General features: G+C 42.8%; 1 protein-coding gene across 2 annotated transcripts in view; it reads left to right on the top strand.

Moving 5' to 3' along the window:
• Positions 1-20588, top strand: part of LOC126259214 (peptidoglycan-recognition protein LA-like) — a 204333-nt gene extending 183745 nt beyond the window's left edge. The window contains exon 4 of one of the 2 annotated variants that reach the window (XR_007546484.1): positions 16119-16215. Coding sequence is in view for 1 of the 2 variants with exons in the window: in XM_049955813.1 (XP_049811770.1) it covers positions 16119-16759 (641 nt within the window). In the remaining variant the exon portion in view is untranslated. Of the gene's footprint in view, positions 1-16118 lie in introns of both variants that reach the window. The other variant, XM_049955813.1, reaches the window with a different exon arrangement.
• Positions 20589-20881: the final 293 nt, after the last annotated feature.

Here is a 20881-nt window from a genome sequence, read left to right as displayed (position 1 = left end):
GGTTTGAAGTACCAAGTCGAAATTTATGTCTTATACTAAGGTCTATGGTCCATTGGAGGTGTTAAAAATTCAATCTTATAAGTCAATGCAGTAAAATAATACGGCCGTTTTTTGAAACTGGCAAACTCATTCATCAAAACCTGTAGTGTTTTTTCCATTGTCCTGGAATCATGAAACATGACAAGAAGCTAGCTTTTTCACTAGAAGTAAAGGAATAAAATCCTACAATTGTTCAATTGTAATTATATGACATAAAACACATTTTTGCGATTACAAGCTTACTTTGCATTCGAAATCTGTTAGAAATCTAAGAAAATACTGTAGGGATATTTATCTGGTTACTAGTAATCGGTAGAGTGATTCCCGAGGAAGCCTTGTGTGACGTGTAATTTACAAATGTTTCGTGCTAATTCGCTGTGCCACGATAGAGTGAAGTTCTCTGTCGCTGTGAAAACGCCGCCTTTGCCATGTAGTGGATGCTCATTGCACTTACGAACAATCCCTGACAGTCTTTACTTATTACAGGTACAGCATCTGTAATGCTTCAGAACGAAGTAAGACTCACGACTGCACTTCCGTTGTTTGGAAAAAGGTTCCAACACGAAATAAAATATCCGTTGAAACATTGCACAGAACAATTCGCCATTTGCTTAACAATAATATCCCTATGGCCAACTGTATCGTTTCTTCTCTGGAGACTTCCATCAGATCTTACCAATAAACGCAAAATGGACGAGAGCGAGAGGGACGAATGAGAAATCACCTAAAAATTAAACGTAAAAGTCGAAATGAACACATTCTCGAAAGTCTTGGTATACCCTGGACTGATATATTGCCAGTATCGATATCGATAACATGGGAAAATCGTCAAGATTATCTTGTACGGAAAGACCGGGGTGCGAGCTCTACTCGCACCTACCCTTTTCTTTGCTTTATTTTTCGGTTTACATAGAAAAAAATTTATAACTACAAGGAAACATGCCCGCAACGAACTTGCAAGAAATATCAGCCATACTCAGTCTCATCAGAGAAGAAAACTACTTCACATTCAAAACAAGTTTTAACTCTCAACAAGAAGGACTACCTATGAGATCCCCAATCAGTCACCTCTGCTGACATACTCATCACTGGCACATAAAATCAAAACTTCGATAAAACTGTTAAACTGAAGCAGTACAAAATAAAATGTTGCTACTGATATGTAGGCGATATAATCTGCGTAACAGATGAATCATGTTCTTCTATAGAAGAACTTCATGATGCCGTAGGCACTATCCACCCACACTTCACCGTTGAAAGAGAAACAGAAGAAAAACTCAATTTCTTCGACCTCGCCATGCATAAAGGGAACAACAGACATGAACTCACTGTTTATAGGAAATGTAAAAAATCACGTGCACAACCATTCTTAATGAGTCCAGTCACCCCATAACGAATCCAGTTTAGGTATTTACTACACGGACCGAACAGAACACCTATGAACTAACTTGAAGAATAAAACACAACAAAACCAATTCCACATGACTGTGGGTCAGGTGCAACGACAATAAATAAACGACAAAGTATACAAACAGGCTGCAGATGATCAGGATGCAGTACAAATCACAACAGATCTGCAGAGAGTAAGCAACAAAATTAACATAGTGAGTTTCAAGACAAAGTCACACACAGGGTGAGCAATATACTATAGAGACAAGGACTCAACATAGCATACCGAACCAACAACGCAATACAGAACAAACTTGGAAGACATACCAGCAATCACTGACAAACGCAGCCAATCTCATGTGTATTAATTAACTTGCAACTACTGTCATTCTGTTGTCAAATACGCAGGAATTTTAGAGCCAGGCATACAGATCATCTCAGGGCACTAAAAAGTAATAACTCTCACTTAACATTTACTGATCACCCCATCACACACAATTACCGCTACACAAATATAGAAACTGGTTAAAACATTTTTAAAACTAGTAACAGAATATACCAAAAATTAGCAATAGGGAAAAATTATCACATCCAAAAACCAGTGTCTCAGGGAAAGAAAGTACCAAACCAATACACATTGTGGTGTCACCGCTAGACACCACACTTGCTAGGTGGTAGCTTTAAATCGGCCGCGATCCATTAGTACATGTCGGACCCGCGTGTCGCCACTGTGTGATCGTAGACCGAGCGCCACCACACGGCAGGTCTAGAGAGACGGACTAGCACTCGCCCCAGTTGTACGGACGACATTGCTAGCGACTACACGTACGAAGCCTTTCTCTCAATTGCCGAGAGACAGTTAGAATAGCCTTCAGCTAAGTTAATGGCTACGACCTAGCAAGGCGCCATTTGTACCATTGCATGTATCTCAATATAGTCTCACTTGTATCATCAAGAATGCTGTATACCAAAGGACGATATAAAAGTTAAGTGTTCTAGTAGCTACGTTCTTTTCTTTATCACATTCATTACGAATCCTGTTCCAGACTTCGCGCCAGTCGGCGTGTGTGTACGTGTGCCCTTTCGGCTACCCGTCACTGTGGACTGGCTGCCTTGTCAGTCCACTACACACATCACTATGCAATAAAACATCCTTTGCCACGTTAGAAGAACTGTATAAGTAAATCCCCTCCAAAAACTGCACATGGTCACTCTCTAAGATCAAATTCTGTTTCCCACATCACACATTGCTCACTCTACCTGCCTGCCGATGACTCTCTCCCCCACATAAATACTCGCTAAACTTCAAAGACGTTAACAACACACTGAATTGGCGCCCGACATACCGAACAAACACACCACGAAGCAAACGAACATCACACAGGCGTAACAACACGTGAAATGGTGGCAGAAACGCTGTTCTTGGCTAATACAAATAATACAAAATGCTTGTGTAGCCACAACATCTAAAAAAAATAAGCGTGTTAACACAAACAATGGAAAAACACCAAAATGTCAAAATCCGGAAGTAGTACTCTAAATAAGCCTGCATATAGCAATTCCGAGTCGAAAATGAACAATAAATAGGAAAATTAAAAAACATCTCGTTGTTTGCAGATGACTGGCTGTAGATTCTGCTTTAGATTTAGAGCTATCGGCATACGAAAGTAATAGCTTCGTATGAGGTATGTAAACAAATGTATATATACTCTGTAAACATGGCCCCATAACGAAGTCCCGAGGTCCGATCCGCGCTCACACAGTGTATCACATGAAACTTCCTGTCACTCTCGTTCTGGAGTGTATACGCAGTTACCCTACGCTGCTGTGGATGATGACCCACAGCGAGCCAGATAACCCAACGAAGCGCCAACGGGGTGAAACGCGTTGTTTTTTTAACCAATGAAACACGTATGTATTCAGTGTATTCATTAGCAGCGATGGCGAGGCATGACAGAATCTCTGACCAGAGAGTTATTTATCGTTGCTAGTCTGCGCTTGACCGCGCGAGAGTTCAGTGCAGTTGCGGTCGAGTTGCGAGGCAGTTGTTGTACGTAGCGAGTCGCGAGAGCATGTAGTAGCGCGCGAGAGACAGTCGCAGTTGTGTGTGAGGAGTCGGCGGGCGTCGACATGGGCCTCTGGTCAAGGTTCAGGACGAGGTATATTTTTTAAATAAGGTAATGAAGCAGCATTGCGCACATCTGATAATGTAATGTATCTTAACTGTAATTAATTTGTTCAAGAATCGCCCCAATAATAATTTTGTTATGAAAGCAATCTTTTACGAAAATAATCATTACAATCGAAACAATATTTCCTTTGCTTTTCCTCCCAGAATCAATTTATCAGGTTGATCTTAACGTTAATTTTGTAGGGACTTAATATTTTTGCACATTGTTATTATCATTGAGTTTTATTACTGTGGGAAGCTAACATATGGCACTATTTGCAATTCTTATTCTATTCTACTCATTTAAAAATAATTACGGGGAGGTTACACTTAGCTCTATGTGCATTTACATTTGAATAAAGATTACCAAACATATCTCTGGGGAGGTTACACCAATAAAGAGCATTGTGCAATCTATGATTGTTTTTTAATATCTATCACAGTATAAGGATACTATGTCACCACGTCACAGAGGATTGGAATAAATGCCGGCCGGGATGGCCGAGCAGTTCTAGGCGCTTCAGTCTGGAACCGGGCGATCGCTACGGCCGCAGGTTAGAATCCTGCCTCGGGCATGGATGTGTTGATGTCCTTAGGTTAGTTAGGTTTACGTAGTTCAAGGGGACTGATGACCTCAGATGTTAAGTCCCATAGTGCTCAGAGCCGTTTGAACCGTTTTTGATTGGAATAAATGCCAAAATCTTTAGACATACAGTAAATGAACAACACAGACTGTCTCAACTCAGTGATATACGTGTCAAGTCTGTTCTGTATGCAAATTAATGTAAAACATTTGACACTAAATAATCACTCCTTTTATAAATGTAAATACATTTGTGCCAAAGGTTCATATAACACAAACGGGAGGCGACAATGCAGCAAGAGCTTTTCAGAAAAAAAACACTGAAGACAACACAAAAAGTGCCGAAACATGTCTGGGTGAAAACAAAACTATAAAACTGTGCCTTGCATAAGACGGAATTCCTCTCCACGATTGACAGATTAAGCAAAAGACAAAAGCTAATACGACCTGTACAACAACGTTCCCAGGCACGAGTTCCGCCAGTCATAAAAACATAATTTTTGTATGTAATAACGGTGGCGGAAGGTGTAGCCGATCCCTTTGTGGATGTGACCAGATCAAACACAGAACGACTGTACGCCTCTGAGCGACACCTGCTGCTAAGCATCCTCCGCCCGCCTTGACGCACCCTAGCCGAGGACGCGTTCACAGTAGACACTGCAGATAACACTTCAGACACTTCCTGGCAGATACAGAAGAGACGTTCTAAAGAATAGACGTGACGATCTAGACGCACAACCATACCCATAAACAAGCTCACCCACACACTGATGGTCATAGTCACAACAGCAGCAACGACTGTGACCGCAGAACAGGAGAAATGATCTCAGCGACGCAAGACGCATCGCTGGGTACTCATCTACGACCTCACTATGAGAACAATAACAATGACTGATACGTTACGAGCGGCACACATCATTACGTTTGTGACACCAAGCGAAACCCAAATTAAATTTAAAAAAAGGAAAAACAATGTATATTAAATTTAAGCGTAAAATTTATGAATATATCCCGTAAAATGAATGTGGACCTCCGTATCTAGCCCATCAATTGCTGCCATAACTTTTTTTCATTCTTTTTCTTTATAATATTAGCAATGCAGATTACCGTAAGCTTCGAGTAATATACTGTTCAAAAAATTAGAATGACAACATTTTAAACACCTGCATTAGTTTTTCAGGAATTTTGAAGCAAAACAGACCTTTTTGCTGGAAAATGAAAGCGTTATTAAACAGAAATGTAGTTCTGTGCTCAACCGACATGCTGATGCTGTGACCAGAATTTCAACGCAATATCGTAAACCAAAGTGAAAACTCCTTCAATTATGTCATATAAGACACAAAAAGAACCATTTCAATATCTGACAGGTTCTCCATATTCCAATATTACTGTCTCACATCTTCGAGGCATGTTCCTGACAAGTTTGCGAACATTTTCTTGTAGAATTTTTGTGTACTGTTCAATAAGGACCTCTGCAAGTTGTTCAAGAGTTTGAGGTGCTACAGGATTTGCCCAAAGTTGGCTGCCCAGCATATCCTATAAATGCTCAATGTGATCAGGACAGCCTAACGTCCGTATCGTGAGGTCCTGCGACGTCCCCACGGTGACTGTTGCTGAAAGCGCTCTCGTAGGAGGATAAACTGAGACCCATTACGGCTGCAGTGGGCATAGCAGGTCACAGCAGAATCTCGTTGATGCACCTCTGAGCGTTAAGTCGGCCTCTGAATATCGGAAGGTCCTCATGGCTATCAATTGTGACGCCACATCACTCCATGACTGATCACATCCAAATCTGTCAAATCTGCCGATTTCCTGGGCAGCTGCTTCATTATAACGCTCACCACGACGGTCGTATACATGTATACGTACGTCGCGCTTTGTTAGACGAAAGCGGGACTCGTCTGTAAACAATACATGGCCCCAGTGGCTCACCTGCCAGTGCCTATGTTCCTCAGAAAATTGAAGTCGATCTTTCATGTGCGGAACAGTTAATCTAGGGACGTGGCGGTAATCTCTTCTTGGTCTTAAGTCGTCCTGTCCGAGTCTGTTGCGTATTGTTTGGTCACTGGAGGGAACAATTAACCACATTTCGTTTTCTCACTTGGCCTGGCTTTCCTGTGTGTTTGCCAGTTTGACGAAATCATTTCCAAACACTCCCAACAATAGATGAAACAACATTAAGATCTCTAGACACTTCCTGATTGGTCCAAACTTCCTGCAGTAGTATCACTGCCCTCAACATGTTCTGCCTCAGTCATCTGCCACAAAGCGAAAGATGAAACGCATGCAAAGAGTGTAGAGACGCAGTCGTTACTAACAACCACTAGATGTCAGATTGAGACATTGTTCGTCCATTTCACTCTCACGCATAGCATGATACGTTTCAAAATTAGCGCTGTGCCATGCCTCTCAAACGTATTTTTGACGAATGGTCTCATTACTAAAACATATTGTAAGACTAAGAGCAACAGCATGTATCTCAATCAAGAACTACGCACGCGATAGCCCGCATCTCGTGGTCGTGCGGTAGCGTTCTCGCTTCCCACGCCCGGGTTCCCGGGTTCGATTCCCGGCGGGGTCAGGGATTTTCTCTGCCTCGTGCTGGCTGGGTGTTGTGTGCTGTCCTTAGGTTAGTTAGGTTTAGGTAGTTCTAAGTTCTAGGGGACTTATGACCACAGCAGTTGAGTCCCATAGTGCTCAGAGCCATTTGAACCATTTTTGAACGTACGCGATACACTCGATCAAATTGCTGTCTCTCTAATTATTGTTAGCAGTGTATCTAGCTGCATTCACTGAATACTATCTTTAGTGTTGCTTTCCTAATTATACACGAAACTTCTTCTTTTGTATACACCTCACCAGTATCTTCAGTGAAGGTTAATATGTACATGCAGAGGAGTAATATAACCTTAAATATGAATTTAAATTCTATTGTGTGAATTTAAATTAATGTTTTAATGTTTTGTCCTGTGTTATGTCTAGTTTTGTATATTTTTAAAAACAATTTTTAACTCATGTTGTAGTTATTTTCAGTGAATAAGATTAATTCTTCTTAATAAGCATAACTTTCTCTGTAAATGACTACTACTCCTACTGTTGTCTAAAAAAGATTTTTTTTATCACCTCTCACTTTTGGTTCGACACAGAGTAGAATGTACCACTGTGGTCGCCCGGTTGACTATCAAGAAATCACACGTGATGAAATTAGTGCAACAGTAGGGATACCTATTTGTATCTGTCTTTCGCATAGACACTTTGAAGCTGTAGTTTTGCACAAAGCATTACACACATCACAACGGAATGTCGTCAAATTGCTCTCAGCATCGTTTATACTGTCGCCATGAAGGAAACAAATATAAAACATTCTTTTTAAAATAGCGTCAAGTAAAAATAGCTATCTCGTGCACATAATGTATGAGCGGTGTTCAGTAAGTAATGTACAATATTTTTTCTGAAAGCAGGTTGGTTTTATTCGGGACTCTAATACACCATATTATTTCCCACTATTTTGGCTTCAAAAACATTTTTTCGACATAATCTCCGTTCAGTGTGACGACCTTACTGGGATGGCTTGTATGCCCGCGTCATAGCACTCTATTTATCGACGTCGAAGCCAACGTCTTGCTGTATGAATAACCATTCTGTCACCAACGTCCTGCTTCCCGCAAAGAGCATCCTTCGTTGGGGCAAACAGATGTAAGTCGGAAGGTGCGAGATCCGAGCTGTAGGATCGATGAAGATGAACAGTCCTATGCAGTTTTGTGACCCCTGTCGAGTGACCAGCCTTGTGTGAAACCTTGCGTTGTCATGGAGAAGGAGAAGTGCGTTTGCGTTTTTTCGGCGACGAGCATGTTCAAGTGATTTCTTCAGTTTCCAGAGTGTAGAACAATATGGTTCGGATTTGATCGTTTCAGCAGGAGGGAGGATTTCAAACAGAATTTTCGTAGGAGATGTGGCGTGACACCACTCTATCATCGGCCGTTTTGTTTCCGATTAGAAGTGATGAACCCATGTTACATCGCCTGTTAAGATGATCGCCAAAAAACTGTCACGATCATCCTCGTGACACGCAGGCGATTCCGCGCAGATGGTCCTTGGTTGCTCTTTATGTTGTTCTATTAGGCGGCGAGAGCCCAGCGGCTGCACACCGTCTACTAACCCAACAGGGGTGCGAATGTGTCAGCACTGCCAACAGAGGCGCCCAGTTGTGCAGTGAGGTGTTTGTGATCCCTCGGTTACGTCGAATGAGAGTGTCCGGACGTTCCAACTTTGCAGAAGTCTGAGCTGCGTGCCGCAGGCTGGCACGCGTGAGATCGGAGAGGTTTGTGCGACCTCGTTGCGTTGATGACAGATGCCTTGCTCAACGACTGATCATGCTTTTCTTCGCTGCCTGGTCTTCGCAGACATTCTGCAAGTGCTTATAAGTAACTGTGACGTTGTGGATTGCGGCCAAAAGAAACTCCATGACAGCTCGGAACACATCCCCGTTACAGATGCCATTTTGAAGGTCACGTACAGCTCCGCCACCTATCGGTACTTCATGAAACTATAGGGGCCGAAGCGGGAATATTCTCCGATGTCCCACAACAAATTCTGCATTGAAACTTCCTGGCATATTGAAACTGTGTACCAGATCGAGACTCCAACTCGGGACCTTTGCCTTTCACGGGCAAGAGCTCTGCCATCTGAGCTACCCAAGCACGACTCACGACCCGACCTCACAGTTTCAGTTCTACCAGTACTTCGTCTTCTGTGAAGTTTTAAACTGCGAGGAAGTTTCGTATCACCGCACACTCCGCTGCAGAGTGGAAATCTCATTCTGGTAATTCTGCATTTCTTCAACCGAAATTGGCCGAGAAAGATAATGTTGCATTACTTATTGAACACGCCTCGTATAATAACTAAGAATTGTAATGCCCCTCATTACAAGATTTATAGAGTTTATCAATGGGGCTAAGTAATTCAGGACTTTGAATACATATACCCAATGAATGAGTAACTTGCTTCAAATTGTTTCTTTTTCCGATAATAGTTGATAGGTCTGCACCCGTCTTTAAAGCAAATAGAGTGGTTCTTGTAGATCGATGTCCCCTGTCTTGAAATTTGCAGACGAATGCCAGTTTTTTGAAAATGATTTGCAGCATTAACGTGAATTTTTGGCAGAAGAACAAAGTTTATGGCACTTGTGGGCAGAGAAATTCACGCTTTGTGTTATGAAATTTTGCATGCTGACAGCCATAACGAAAACAATAGATCTGCCATTCCAGTCTTCTCAATTTGTAGAGGACAAAATTTTGATTCTGTGGTCTTCAGGATACCACCTGTGACCATTTCAAATCCCTATTGTTGCGCATATTATTATGCTTGACTCCGAAATGTCTTTTTATCAAGAGAAATTGCATGTTTTGAGCTGCTAGATGCACAGATAAAATACTTCTTGCAAATTAAATAAGTTATAGTTTGTCTCCAAGTTCAAGATTTAATGTTGTAGGGCACTCCATAAAACTATTCTGACCATAATGTCATTGGTATTATGAAATATGTACCACAGTATCTCTGTTACAACATCATCGTAAAGCTACGAAGAGTGTTCGTTTGAAGAGGAACTAGTGAAAAAGGAGAGTGTAAATCCTGTCGCTAGAATACATATCAATTCGTCAGTATTCGCGTTCCCCAAAAATTTTAGACTGATGCATGACCAATGAATGACCGATACATGTGAAACATTTATTTGTAAACTTTGACTTACTGTGGTAACCAGAGCTTATATCTGGTATCTAGGTGAACAGAGTATAACACTAGCGTGTTTATGTCACACTTCCCTAACAACCGAACCTTAGTCATGTCACGGGAAAATCCCCATATAACACTGACGTGCCCTGAAACACGCTAATGTTACCCTCTGAGAGGATTTCGAATTTTGACTGTACGTGTGCCTAATGGACAAAGGTATCGGACTATAATTTTAATATGGTGAAATTAACAGAAAAACTAAACGGACTTTGATCTTGGGAGTCAATGAAAACGGTAAAATCATAAGTGAATGAAAAAAAAAGAAAGGCATCAGCCCAATTAGGCACATTAATTTGGAAATATATGTTTAAGAAAATAGAATATTGGTTACTGAAGTTACTTTCGTTGATATTTCATTTTGAATAGCAAACAGGATACAAACTGACACAGTGCACTCTGAACTGTGTGTAGCAGCAGTTACCAATAACGCACACACCAGTAAATTATAGGAAGCAAATTTGCACAAAGCGCATATTAATGACAGCTACACTCAACATTATTAATTAAACAAATACTGGAATTTTACTTCATGAAGTGCAGAACTAAATTTGGACATGAGGGCCTTTTATCTGACATGAAAAAAAAATAAAGATGAATAATGTCATAAATACACTGTTTAAACTCGTCTACATATATAGGAGTTTTCCTTAGCAACATTAATAGTTCAGTTTTTTTTCTAATTGGTGGAAAACATGATGGGGACCCATAAACTAGTACAGTTTCGCTAGTCAACGCTCTCTAATTATTACAGTAGAAAAGGCTAATTCAAAAAGCTACTCATTTACTTCACTTGGAGTAGTTCATAATTTGCTCTGCAAAACAATAAAATACAACACTGGGCTTCATTAACTTCAAAAAAGGAACCATTCATGATAGAAATCAAAATCACACTATTTTTGAAAATGAGCTTAACGTATTTGCATTTTTATCACCTGTAAGGCAGGTATTCTAGACAATAATATTACACAATCTTGCACTGTAATCGTACAAAGCTATATTTTGTAATAAACTAAGGATACTTTAGCAAAAGCCTATCCAACTTCACTTTTGTGATTTTAACTTTTATCACTCCTTATATATTAGACAAAAAATCACTTTTAAACACTTGAATGCAAGAATTGTTCATTTACATCAGGATACTTGGTTTTAGTAGCACTTAGGTGAGGACCCTGCATAGGTTCGTGATCAGGATGGAAAATATGGTCCTGGACACGAATTTGTAATTTTGTGATTTTTATTAAAAAAACACACAAATTAACTGGTCCTTGCCTATATACAATACTGAATGTGTAAAGATGATTGGTGGCAAGCAAGATGGGGGATAGCTGATGTAGGAATGCTCTATAAAGTCTCTTCTTGGCGTCGGATTTTCTACATATTAGAGCCATTCCTTTATGCCGAGAACACCAAATAATAGCCAGATCCACATCCGAGGCAAATTCTTTGTAAAGCAGCTTCCAGTTGCGTCTCTTAGCACCGTCGAAGTGTTCGGTGCTACGGCTAGCCACATACTGCGTACCGTTTACACAAAGGAGCCACTCAGTTCGACCGCCAAAACCACATTTTACATAGCGCCATTCCACTTCCGCTGCGGGGAGATTTCCCTACAGCTTTTACACGTTACAAATACAAGTGCCCTAAGCATGAACCAGCTTTCAATAACCATTTTATTTTTATGAACATACAGATATTATAATAATTTATCATTTTAACATATCCTATTGCTTTTTTTATATAAACATTACAAAATTCTAAGCCGGCTGGTGTGGCCGAACGGTTCTAGGCGCTTCGGTCTGGAACGGTGGGACCGCTACGGTCGCAGGTTCGAATCATGCCTCGGGAAAGGATGTGTGTGATGTCCTTAGGTTAGCTAAGTTTAAGTAGTTCTAAGTTGTAGGGGACTGACGACCTCATATGTTAAGTCCCATAGTGCTCAGAGCCTTTGAAGCATTCGAATTTGAACAAAATTCTAATTTTCTTGTCACATATCAAGGAGTTTAAATAAATCAGAGTACACACTCCATAGCTGCAGATACACAGTTACGTAATATAAACCTACTTCTAATTGATGTAAGTGTTACAATGGGCATATTTTCCTCTGAGATGAAGGGTCGGTCTTTTTGTAATATTTATAAATGGTCTGTGGTCGTACCCTTAGGGGTAAATTTACTAACATCACATATAAATTTAAGTTTCAAAGTTTCTTTTACCTGCAATTTTTTGCAGCGTCTCTATATAAATCGTAGTAGTTTACCAGAGAAGCCCATTTTACTTGCTGCACTTATTTTTTAATTTATTCATGTACTCATTTGTGTTTCGCCGTTTGTAATTCGCAGTTGAAAATTGTCAAAAGCGCTGTCAGGTGTCAGGGATTTCCTTAAGTCGACTCGACTGCAGGAGTGTCTTAAGAAGAAAGAGTAAATGTATTCAAGGTTGATTCGCGGTGCGGCATTTTTTCACACATCTCAGTGCCTATTATGACGTCATATTTCCTCGTCTATGACTCATACAATTAAATAATTTTGTAGGTACAATCAGCGGACTGTGTGTATACTCTCTGCAAAATGTGTTGCGAATAGAGTAATAAATTTAAACGTCATGCATAATGCGTTAGTATTTGACGCATGTAAGTGTTTATGACATCATTTCTCCTGAATTATGTAAGGTAACATGATATAATTTTGTAGGTGCATTTAGTGGAATTTGTGGAGATTCTGTATGAAATGTATTCCGAAAAGAGTTAGTCGCACAGCATTAATAAAATTATACGCGATGCGTGATGCGTTTCTGTGTCATTAGTTGTCATTTAAAATTGAAGCAGTCACTGGACTATCCGGAAAGTAAGGAACGACAAGGTCGCGAAATGGAAACCGCGGTGAAAATCAAAAGTTTTATTTGCAACAGGTAGCTACACCTTCCAGCTATTTCACTAAACGGTCACCACTACGACTTACACATCAGTCGTAGCGTTGAACCAACTGTCCAATACCCTCGTCATAGAAGGCAGCTTCCTGTGCTTCCTGACAAGTTTCTACGGGTATTCAATGGACAAATATATTATACTAGAACTGACACGTGATTAGATTTTCACGCAATTTGGGTGCGTAGATCCTGAGAAATCAGTACCCAGAACAACCACCACTGGCCGTAATAACGGCCTTGATACGCCTGGGCATTGATTCAACGGGGCTTGCATTGCATGTACAGGTACAGCTGCCGATGCAGCTTCAACACGATACCACAGTTCATCAAGAGTAGTGACTGGCGTATTGTGACGAGCCAGTTGCTCGGCCACCATTCACCAGGCGTTTTCAATTGGTAAGAGATCTGGAGAATGTGCTGGCCAGGGCAGCAGTCGAACATTTTCTGTATCCAGAAAGGCCCGTACAGGACCTGCAACATGCGGTCGTGCATTATCCTGCTGAAATGTAGGCATTCGCAGTGATCGAATGAAGGGTAGAGCCACGGGTCGTAACACATCTGAAACGTAACGTCCACTGCTCAAAGTGCCGTCAATGCGAACAAGAGGTGACCGAGACGTGTAACTAATGGCACCCCATACCATCACGTCGGGTGATACGACAGTATGGCGATGACGAATACACGCTTCCAATGTGCATTCACCGCGATGTCGCCAAAGACGGGTACGACCATCGTGATGCTGTAAACAGAACCTGGATTCATACGAAAAAATGACGTTTTGCCATTCGTGCACCCAGGTTCGTCTTTGAGTACACGATCGCAGGCGCTCCTGTCTGTGATGCAGCGTCAAGGGTAACCGCAGCCATCGTCTCCGAGCTGATAGTCCATGCTGCTGCAAACGTCGCCGAACTGCTCGTGCAGATGGTTGTTGTCTTGCAGACGTCCCCTTCTGTTGACTCAGGGATGGAGACGTGGCTGCACGATCCGTTACAGCCATGCGGATAAGATGCCTGTCATCTCGACTGCTATTGATACGAGGCCATTGGGATCCAGCATGGCGTTCCGTATTACCCTCCTGAACCCATCGATTCCATATTCTGCTAACAGTCATTGGATCTCCACCAACGCGAGCAGCAATGTCGCGATACGATAAAGCGCAATCGCGATCGCGATAGGCTACAATCCGACCTTTATCAAAGTCGGAAACGTGATGGTACGCATTCCTCCTCCTTACAGGAGGTACCACAACAACGTTTCACCATGCAACGCCGGTCAACTGCTGTTTGTGTATGAGAAATCGGTTGGAAAGTTTCCTCATGTCAGCACGTTGTAGGTGCCGCCACCGACGCCAACCTCGTGTGAATGCTCTGAAAAGCTAATCATTTGTATATCACAGCATCTTCTTCCTGTCGGCTAAGTTTCGCGTCTGTAGCACGTCATCTTCGTGGTGTAGCAATTTTAACGGTCAGTAGTGTATTTTCTAGGCATCTTTGAGCACTCAGAACTGAGAAGAGCGACGTGACGCTATATACAGGTATACTGGAGACACTGCCCAGCACTCCTGTGCAAAGCTACAGCGGATTTTCACTGTGGTTTCCACTTCGCGACCGATCGTTCGTTACTTTCCGAGTGGCCATTGTTACACATTTTTCTCATTCTTAAAATTACTATTAATGTTATTAACCTTCAAAGTAAGCAAAGATTGTGGAAGTTCTGCATTAGAGAAGCCCTGATTTAGTATACTTCTTGCTAATTTGATGTTTATTGCATGCGTCTTTCATGGTGGTACATGTTGATGGTAAGTGACGCAGTCATGGCGGGTGTCATATAGCTGGTAGTCATACTACAATGAGGTGACAAAATTTACAGGATGCCTCGTAATATCGTCTCGGATCTCCTTTTGCCCAGTGTTGTGCAGCAGCTGAACGTGGCGTGGACTGAACAAGTCGTTGGAAGTCCACTGTAGAAGTCTTGACCAGTGCTGCCTCTATAGCTGTCCATAATTACGAAGGCGCTGCCAGTGAAGGTTTCTATACACGAACTGACCTCTCGATTATGACTCACAAATGTTCGATGGGATGCATGAATAGCGACCTGGGTAGCCAAGTCATTCACTCGATATGTCCAGATTGTTCTTCAAACCAATAGCGAACAATTGTGGCACCGTGATATGCCGCACTGTTATCCATAAAAATTCTATAGTTCTTTGGGTACATGAAGTCATGAATGGCTGCAAATGGTTTCCAAGTAGCTGAATATAACAATTTTTAGTCAATGATCGGTTCAGAGGGACCGGAGGACCCTGTCCATTCCATGGGAACACAGCCTACACCATTATGGAGTCACTAGCAGCTCGCAAAGTGTGGTGTTGAGAACTTGAGTCCATGGCTTCGTGGGGTCTCGAACCCTACCATCAGGTCTTAAAACTGAAATTGGAACTAATGTGAGCAGGCCACGGTTTTTCAGTCGTCTGGGGTCCAACTGATATGGCCATGAGCCTGAGAGAGGCGCTACAGGTGATGTTGTGCTGTTAACAAAAGCACTAGCGTCGGTCGACTGCTGCCGTAGCACATTGACGTCAAATTTCGCTGTACTTCCCACATTTATTTCTGCTGGTTTTTGACGCGACGTTGCTTGTCTGTTAGCACTGACAACTCTACACAAGTGCCGCTGCTCTCGGTCGTTAAGTGTAGGCTGCTGGCCACTTTGCTGTCGATGGTGAGACGTAATTTTCGTCACACTCTTGAATTCCCTAACGAATTCCGAAAAGGAATGTCCGATGCGTCTAACACCAACCACCATACCGTACCGCGCGACCGCTACGGTCGCAGGTTCGAATCCTGCCTCGGGTATGGATGTGTGTGATGTCCTTAGGTTAGTTAGGTTTAAGTAGTTCTAAGTTCTACGGGACTGATGACCTCAGATGTTAAGTCCCATAGTGCTCCCAGCCATTTGAACCATTTTGAACCATACCGTATTGATAATCTGTAATACTCGTGCGGCCGTCATCATGCCGGACACCTTTCCACATGGAGCACCTGAGTACAAACGGCAGCTCCGCCAATGGACGGCCCTTTTATACCTTGCGTACCCGATACTACGGCCATCTGAATATGTGTATACCACTATCCTGCGAGTGTCACATCATTCTAAATTTGGTATTGTCTTTCACTTACACTCAAAGCCCCTCAGACGTCACAAAATATGTTTATCTGATTGCAGTGCCACCGCAGAACCCGGAACTGGTGCTGAAGAACGGACAGCGTATCATTCCCAGGTCCCTGTGGAGCAGTGGCGTGGACCCCATCTTCACCATCCCTCTGCATCACCCGACACCCTACGTGGTCATCGGACACACCGCGGGCGCGCCCTGCGAAGGTGAAGAGGAGTGCTTCAGCAAGTTGCGCGACTATCGCGACGAAAATTACGTAGAGTGGGGCGAGCCCGACATCTCGTACAACTTCCTAATAGACGTGGAAGGCAACATTTACGAGGGCCGCGGCTGGGACGCCGCCAACAACTACGACAGGGAGTGGGTGTTGCGCTGCAACCTCGCCGTGACCTTCCTGGGCAACTTCTCGCGCGACAACGCGACGGAGGCGATGGCGCGCTCGCTGCAGCTGCTGCTGGAGCTGGGCGTGTCCCTGGGCAAGCTGGACAGTGAGTACCGGCTGCTGGCGCACAATCAGGTGGCCAGCACTCTGAGCCCGGGGCCCAACGTGCTCAAGCTCATCGAGTCCTGGCCGCACCGCTGCTTGCAGCTCTGCAGCGCCGGCATGCAGTGCATCCGAGCAAACTCGACGGAAGTCAGCACGACAGCGTCGAGCACCAACGAAAGTGGGGAAAGTTTCAAAAGGAACTAAAAAATATTGTAATTTAACCTCAAAGACGTTGTTGTTGTGGTCTTCAGTCCTGAGACTGGTTTGATGCAGCTCTCCATGCTACCCTATCTTATGCAAGCTTCTTCGTCTCCCAGTACCTACTGCAGCCTACACCCTTCTGAATTTGCTTAGTGTATTCATCTCTTGGTCTCCCTCTACGATTTTTACCCTCCACGCTGCCCTCCAATACTAAATTTGTGATCCCTTGATGCCTCAGAACATGTCCTACTAACCGGTCCCTTCTTTTTGTCAAGTTGAGCCACATACTCCTCTTCTCCCCAATTCTATTCAATACTTCATCGTTAGTTACGTGATCTACCCATCTAATCTTCAGCATTCTCCTGTAGCACCACATTTCGAAATCTTCTATTCTCTTCTTGTCCAAACTATTTATCGTCCATGTTTCACTTCCATACATGGCTACACTCCATACAAATACTTTCAGAAACGACTTCCTGACACTTAAATCTATACTCGATGTTAATAAATTTCTCTTCTTCAGAATCGCTTTCCTTGCCATTGCCAGTCTACATGTTATATCTTCTCTATTTCGACCATCATCAGTTATTTTGCTCCCCAAATAGCAAAACTCCTTTACTACTTTAAGTGCCTCATTTCCTAATCTAATTCCCTCAGCATTACCCGACTTAATTCGACTACATTCCATTATCCTCGTTTTGCTTTTGTTGATGTTCATCTTATATCCTCCTTTCAAGACACTGTCCATTCCGTTCAACTGCTCTTCCAAGTCCTTTGCTGTCTCTGACAGAATTACAATGTCATCGGCGAACCTCAAAGTTTTTATTTCTGCTCCATGGATTTTAATACCTACTCCAAATTTTTCTTTTGTTTCCTTTACTGCTTGCTCAATATACAGATTGAATAACGTCGGGGAGAGGCTACAACCCTGTCTCACTCCCTTCCCAACCACTGCTTCCCTTTCATGCCCCTCGACTCTGATAACTGCCATCTGGTTTCTGTACAAATTGTAAATAGCCTTTCGCTCTCTGTATTTTACCCCTGCCACCTTCAGAATTTGAAAGAGAGTATTCCAGTCAACATTGTCAAACGCTTTCTCTAGGTCTACAAATGCTAGAAACGTAGGTTTGCCTTTCTTTCTTCTAAGATAAGTCGTAAGGTCAGTATTGCCTCACGTGTTCTAATATTTCTACGGAATCCAAACTGATCTTCCCCGAGGTCGGCTTCTACTAGTTTTTCCATTCGTCTGTAAAGAATTCGCGTTAGTATTTTGCAGCTGTGACTTATTAAACTGATAGTTCGGTAATTTTCACATCTGTTAACACCTGCTTTCTTTGGGATTGGAATTGTTATATTCTTCTTGAAGTCTGAAGGTATTTCGCCTGTCTCATACATCTTGCTCACCAAATGGTAGAGTTTTGTCAGGACTGGCTTTCCCAAGGCCGTCAGTAGTTCTAATGGAATATTGTCTACTCCCGGGGCCTTGTTTCGAATCAGGTCTTTCAGTGCTCTGTCAAACTCTTCACGCAGTATCGTATCTTCCATTTCATCTTCATCTACATCATCTCCCATTTCCATAATATTGTCTTCAAGTACATCGCCCTTGTATAAACCCTCTATATACTCCTTCCACCTTTCTGCTTTCCCTTCTTTGCTTAGAACTGGGTTTCCATCTGAGCTCTTGATATTCATACAAGTGGTTCTCTTTTCTCCAAAGGTGTGTTTAATTTTCCTGTAGGCAGTATCTATCTTACCCCTAGTGAGATAAGCCTCTACATCCTTACATTTGTCCTCTAGCCATCCCTGCTTAGCCAGTTTGCACTTCCTGTCGATCTCATTTTTGAGACGTCTGTATTCCTTTTTGCCTGCTTCATTTACTGCATTTTTATATTTTCTCCTTTCGTCAATTAAGTTCAATATTTCTTCTGTTACCCAAGGAGTTCTACTAGCTCTCGTCTTTTTACCTACTTGACCCTCTGCTGCCTTCACTACTTCATTTCTCAGAGCTACCCATTCTTCTTCTACTGTACTTCTTTGCCCCATTCCTGTCAATTGTTCCCTTATGCACTCCCCGAAATTCTGTACAACCTCTGGTTCTTTCAGTTTATCCAGGTCCCATCTCCTTAAATTCCCACCTTCCCTTCTCAAAGATACAAGAAGAAAACTTGTTCGACTGTCATACTAGAGGAATACTCTGAAAAACTGTTTTATCCTTGATAGACAAAGGACTGATTTTGAGATTCTTTTATTACGTCGAGTATTAACTGTAACAACTATAACGGCTTCTGACATCAAATATAACAGTTGTGATACTAAATGGGACACTTATGTCACTAATTGTAACTGGGTTTTCTCTTTTGATGCTGTCAATTGTCAGGATGAGCATTCTAAAGCGTTCTGTCAGGGTTAAAATATTAAATAAATTAACTTTTCTCTCTTACAACATGTGGGCAGGGTGGGTTCTTCCTTGGCTCGGGTATGAGGTCGAATGAAACATCATTTTTACCTAAGAATAACTTTTATTGAAGATTTGTACAACTGTATCTTACGGAATATTCTGGTTCGGAGAGCGGCAGCTGTGTCGTTTGTGAAGTATTCTGCTGCGGCAGCGGCGGCGGCGGCGGCGGCGGCGGCGGCGGCGGCGTCTGATTACGCGTAGCGGTGTGTATCTCGTGTCGCTGTCTCGCTCAGTTGACTGGAGAAGCGCAGCGCGAGGTGGCCCGTTTAATTATTGCGAGCGAAATCGTGCATCGGATGATACCTTGGGTGTGGCGTCCCAGTGTTTCTCTTCTCTAAGCGGCCGCGTGTGTTGTGCGTCGGCCAGCGGAGCGGCGCGGCGGGGCAAGGTCAGTGTCCCGGACTCGAACCACGGACTCCCGCTTGCCAGTCTTCGGCTGTCAGGTCTTCATCCCAGCTCACAGGTGACTGCTGATGTGAGGCCGTCTCCTTCCCGTCCTCACGAGTCACCCGGGTATGTAAAAATCAGACTTCAAATACCTTTTAACTTCTGTCTTCTGGCGCCGCGGCTTCTGGTTGCTATTCCATTACAGCGGCGGACTTGGTTCGTCTGTGCATGATGCAGACTCTTCTTACATGACGGTCTTCAGCACCGAAACTGACTGAAAACTACTGCTACGCTTCCTCGTCTTCTTCGTCTCTCGTCTCCGTCTCCGTCTTCGACTCCGTCTTCATCTGTCTTCATCTGACTTCCTCTGACTTCATCTGTCTGGCCCACTGCGTCTCGCGTATTTATTCACTTCAGTTTACTGGAGGTGAACGACTTCACGGTCATTGCCTCGTCTGTCACGTTAAAAAGCTTCTCGAAGAATCTTCTTAACGTCGGTCGTTGGCTCTTGGAATGTAGGCGAGGGCCTTTGATCACACGTGACGGCTGAGAAACACGTGAGCCGGTCATTGCCTCTTCTGTCACGTTGAAAAGCTTCTCGAAGAATCTTCTTAACGTCGGTCATTGGCTCTTGGGATGTAGGCGAGGGCCTTTGCTCACATACGACAACTGAGAAACACGTGAGCCGGTCGGGCGATGCCCTGACGGCTGAATCGACAGCGCCCGCTTATGTGGAAGTTGCTGACTTCATGGTCATTGTGTCCTCTGTTCCGCCGTTCGGCCCGCTGTTTGCGAGTATGTAACTCTCTAAACTAAACCAAGTTTTTCATTTATATCCTAATTTCTAGTTCACTTTGATTTCACTAATTTATTTACTTAAGTACCACTCAACATAACTACTTGTTGTTCTGATGTGCTGGCGTAAAGACGTACTGTATAATTTCATGTCTATGTGTGTGTTAAATGAAGGTGGTAAATGATGAAAAATGTGTTTTATAATTTCTGTCAAGATCAAGCCTAAATCCCATACCAATGGAGGACAAATTTTTCTGTTAATTCGAGAAGGCGAATTTTAGATGGAGGCGACGATCTTTACGACGGCGCTGCTCAACAATAGAGGTACGTGATTGTGCTCACTACTTTCCTTTGGTGGCCGCTAAGATTAATTCCGATGTGTTTTTGCCGAGACATTCAGAACCTGAAATCTTCCTTTTCGTATAAAAATAGGAGTCCGATAGAAATAGAAATATTCTTGAATTTAAATAATTGCAATTCTTTTA

Source organism: Schistocerca nitens, chromosome 5 (assembly GCF_023898315.1).
Source record: "Schistocerca nitens isolate TAMUIC-IGC-003100 chromosome 5, iqSchNite1.1, whole genome shotgun sequence".
NCBI classification, from domain to species: domain Eukaryota; kingdom Metazoa; phylum Arthropoda; class Insecta; order Orthoptera; family Acrididae; genus Schistocerca; species Schistocerca nitens.
Note: the sequence above shows the minus strand (reverse complement) of the source record. Positions and strands in the feature narration are given on the sequence as shown.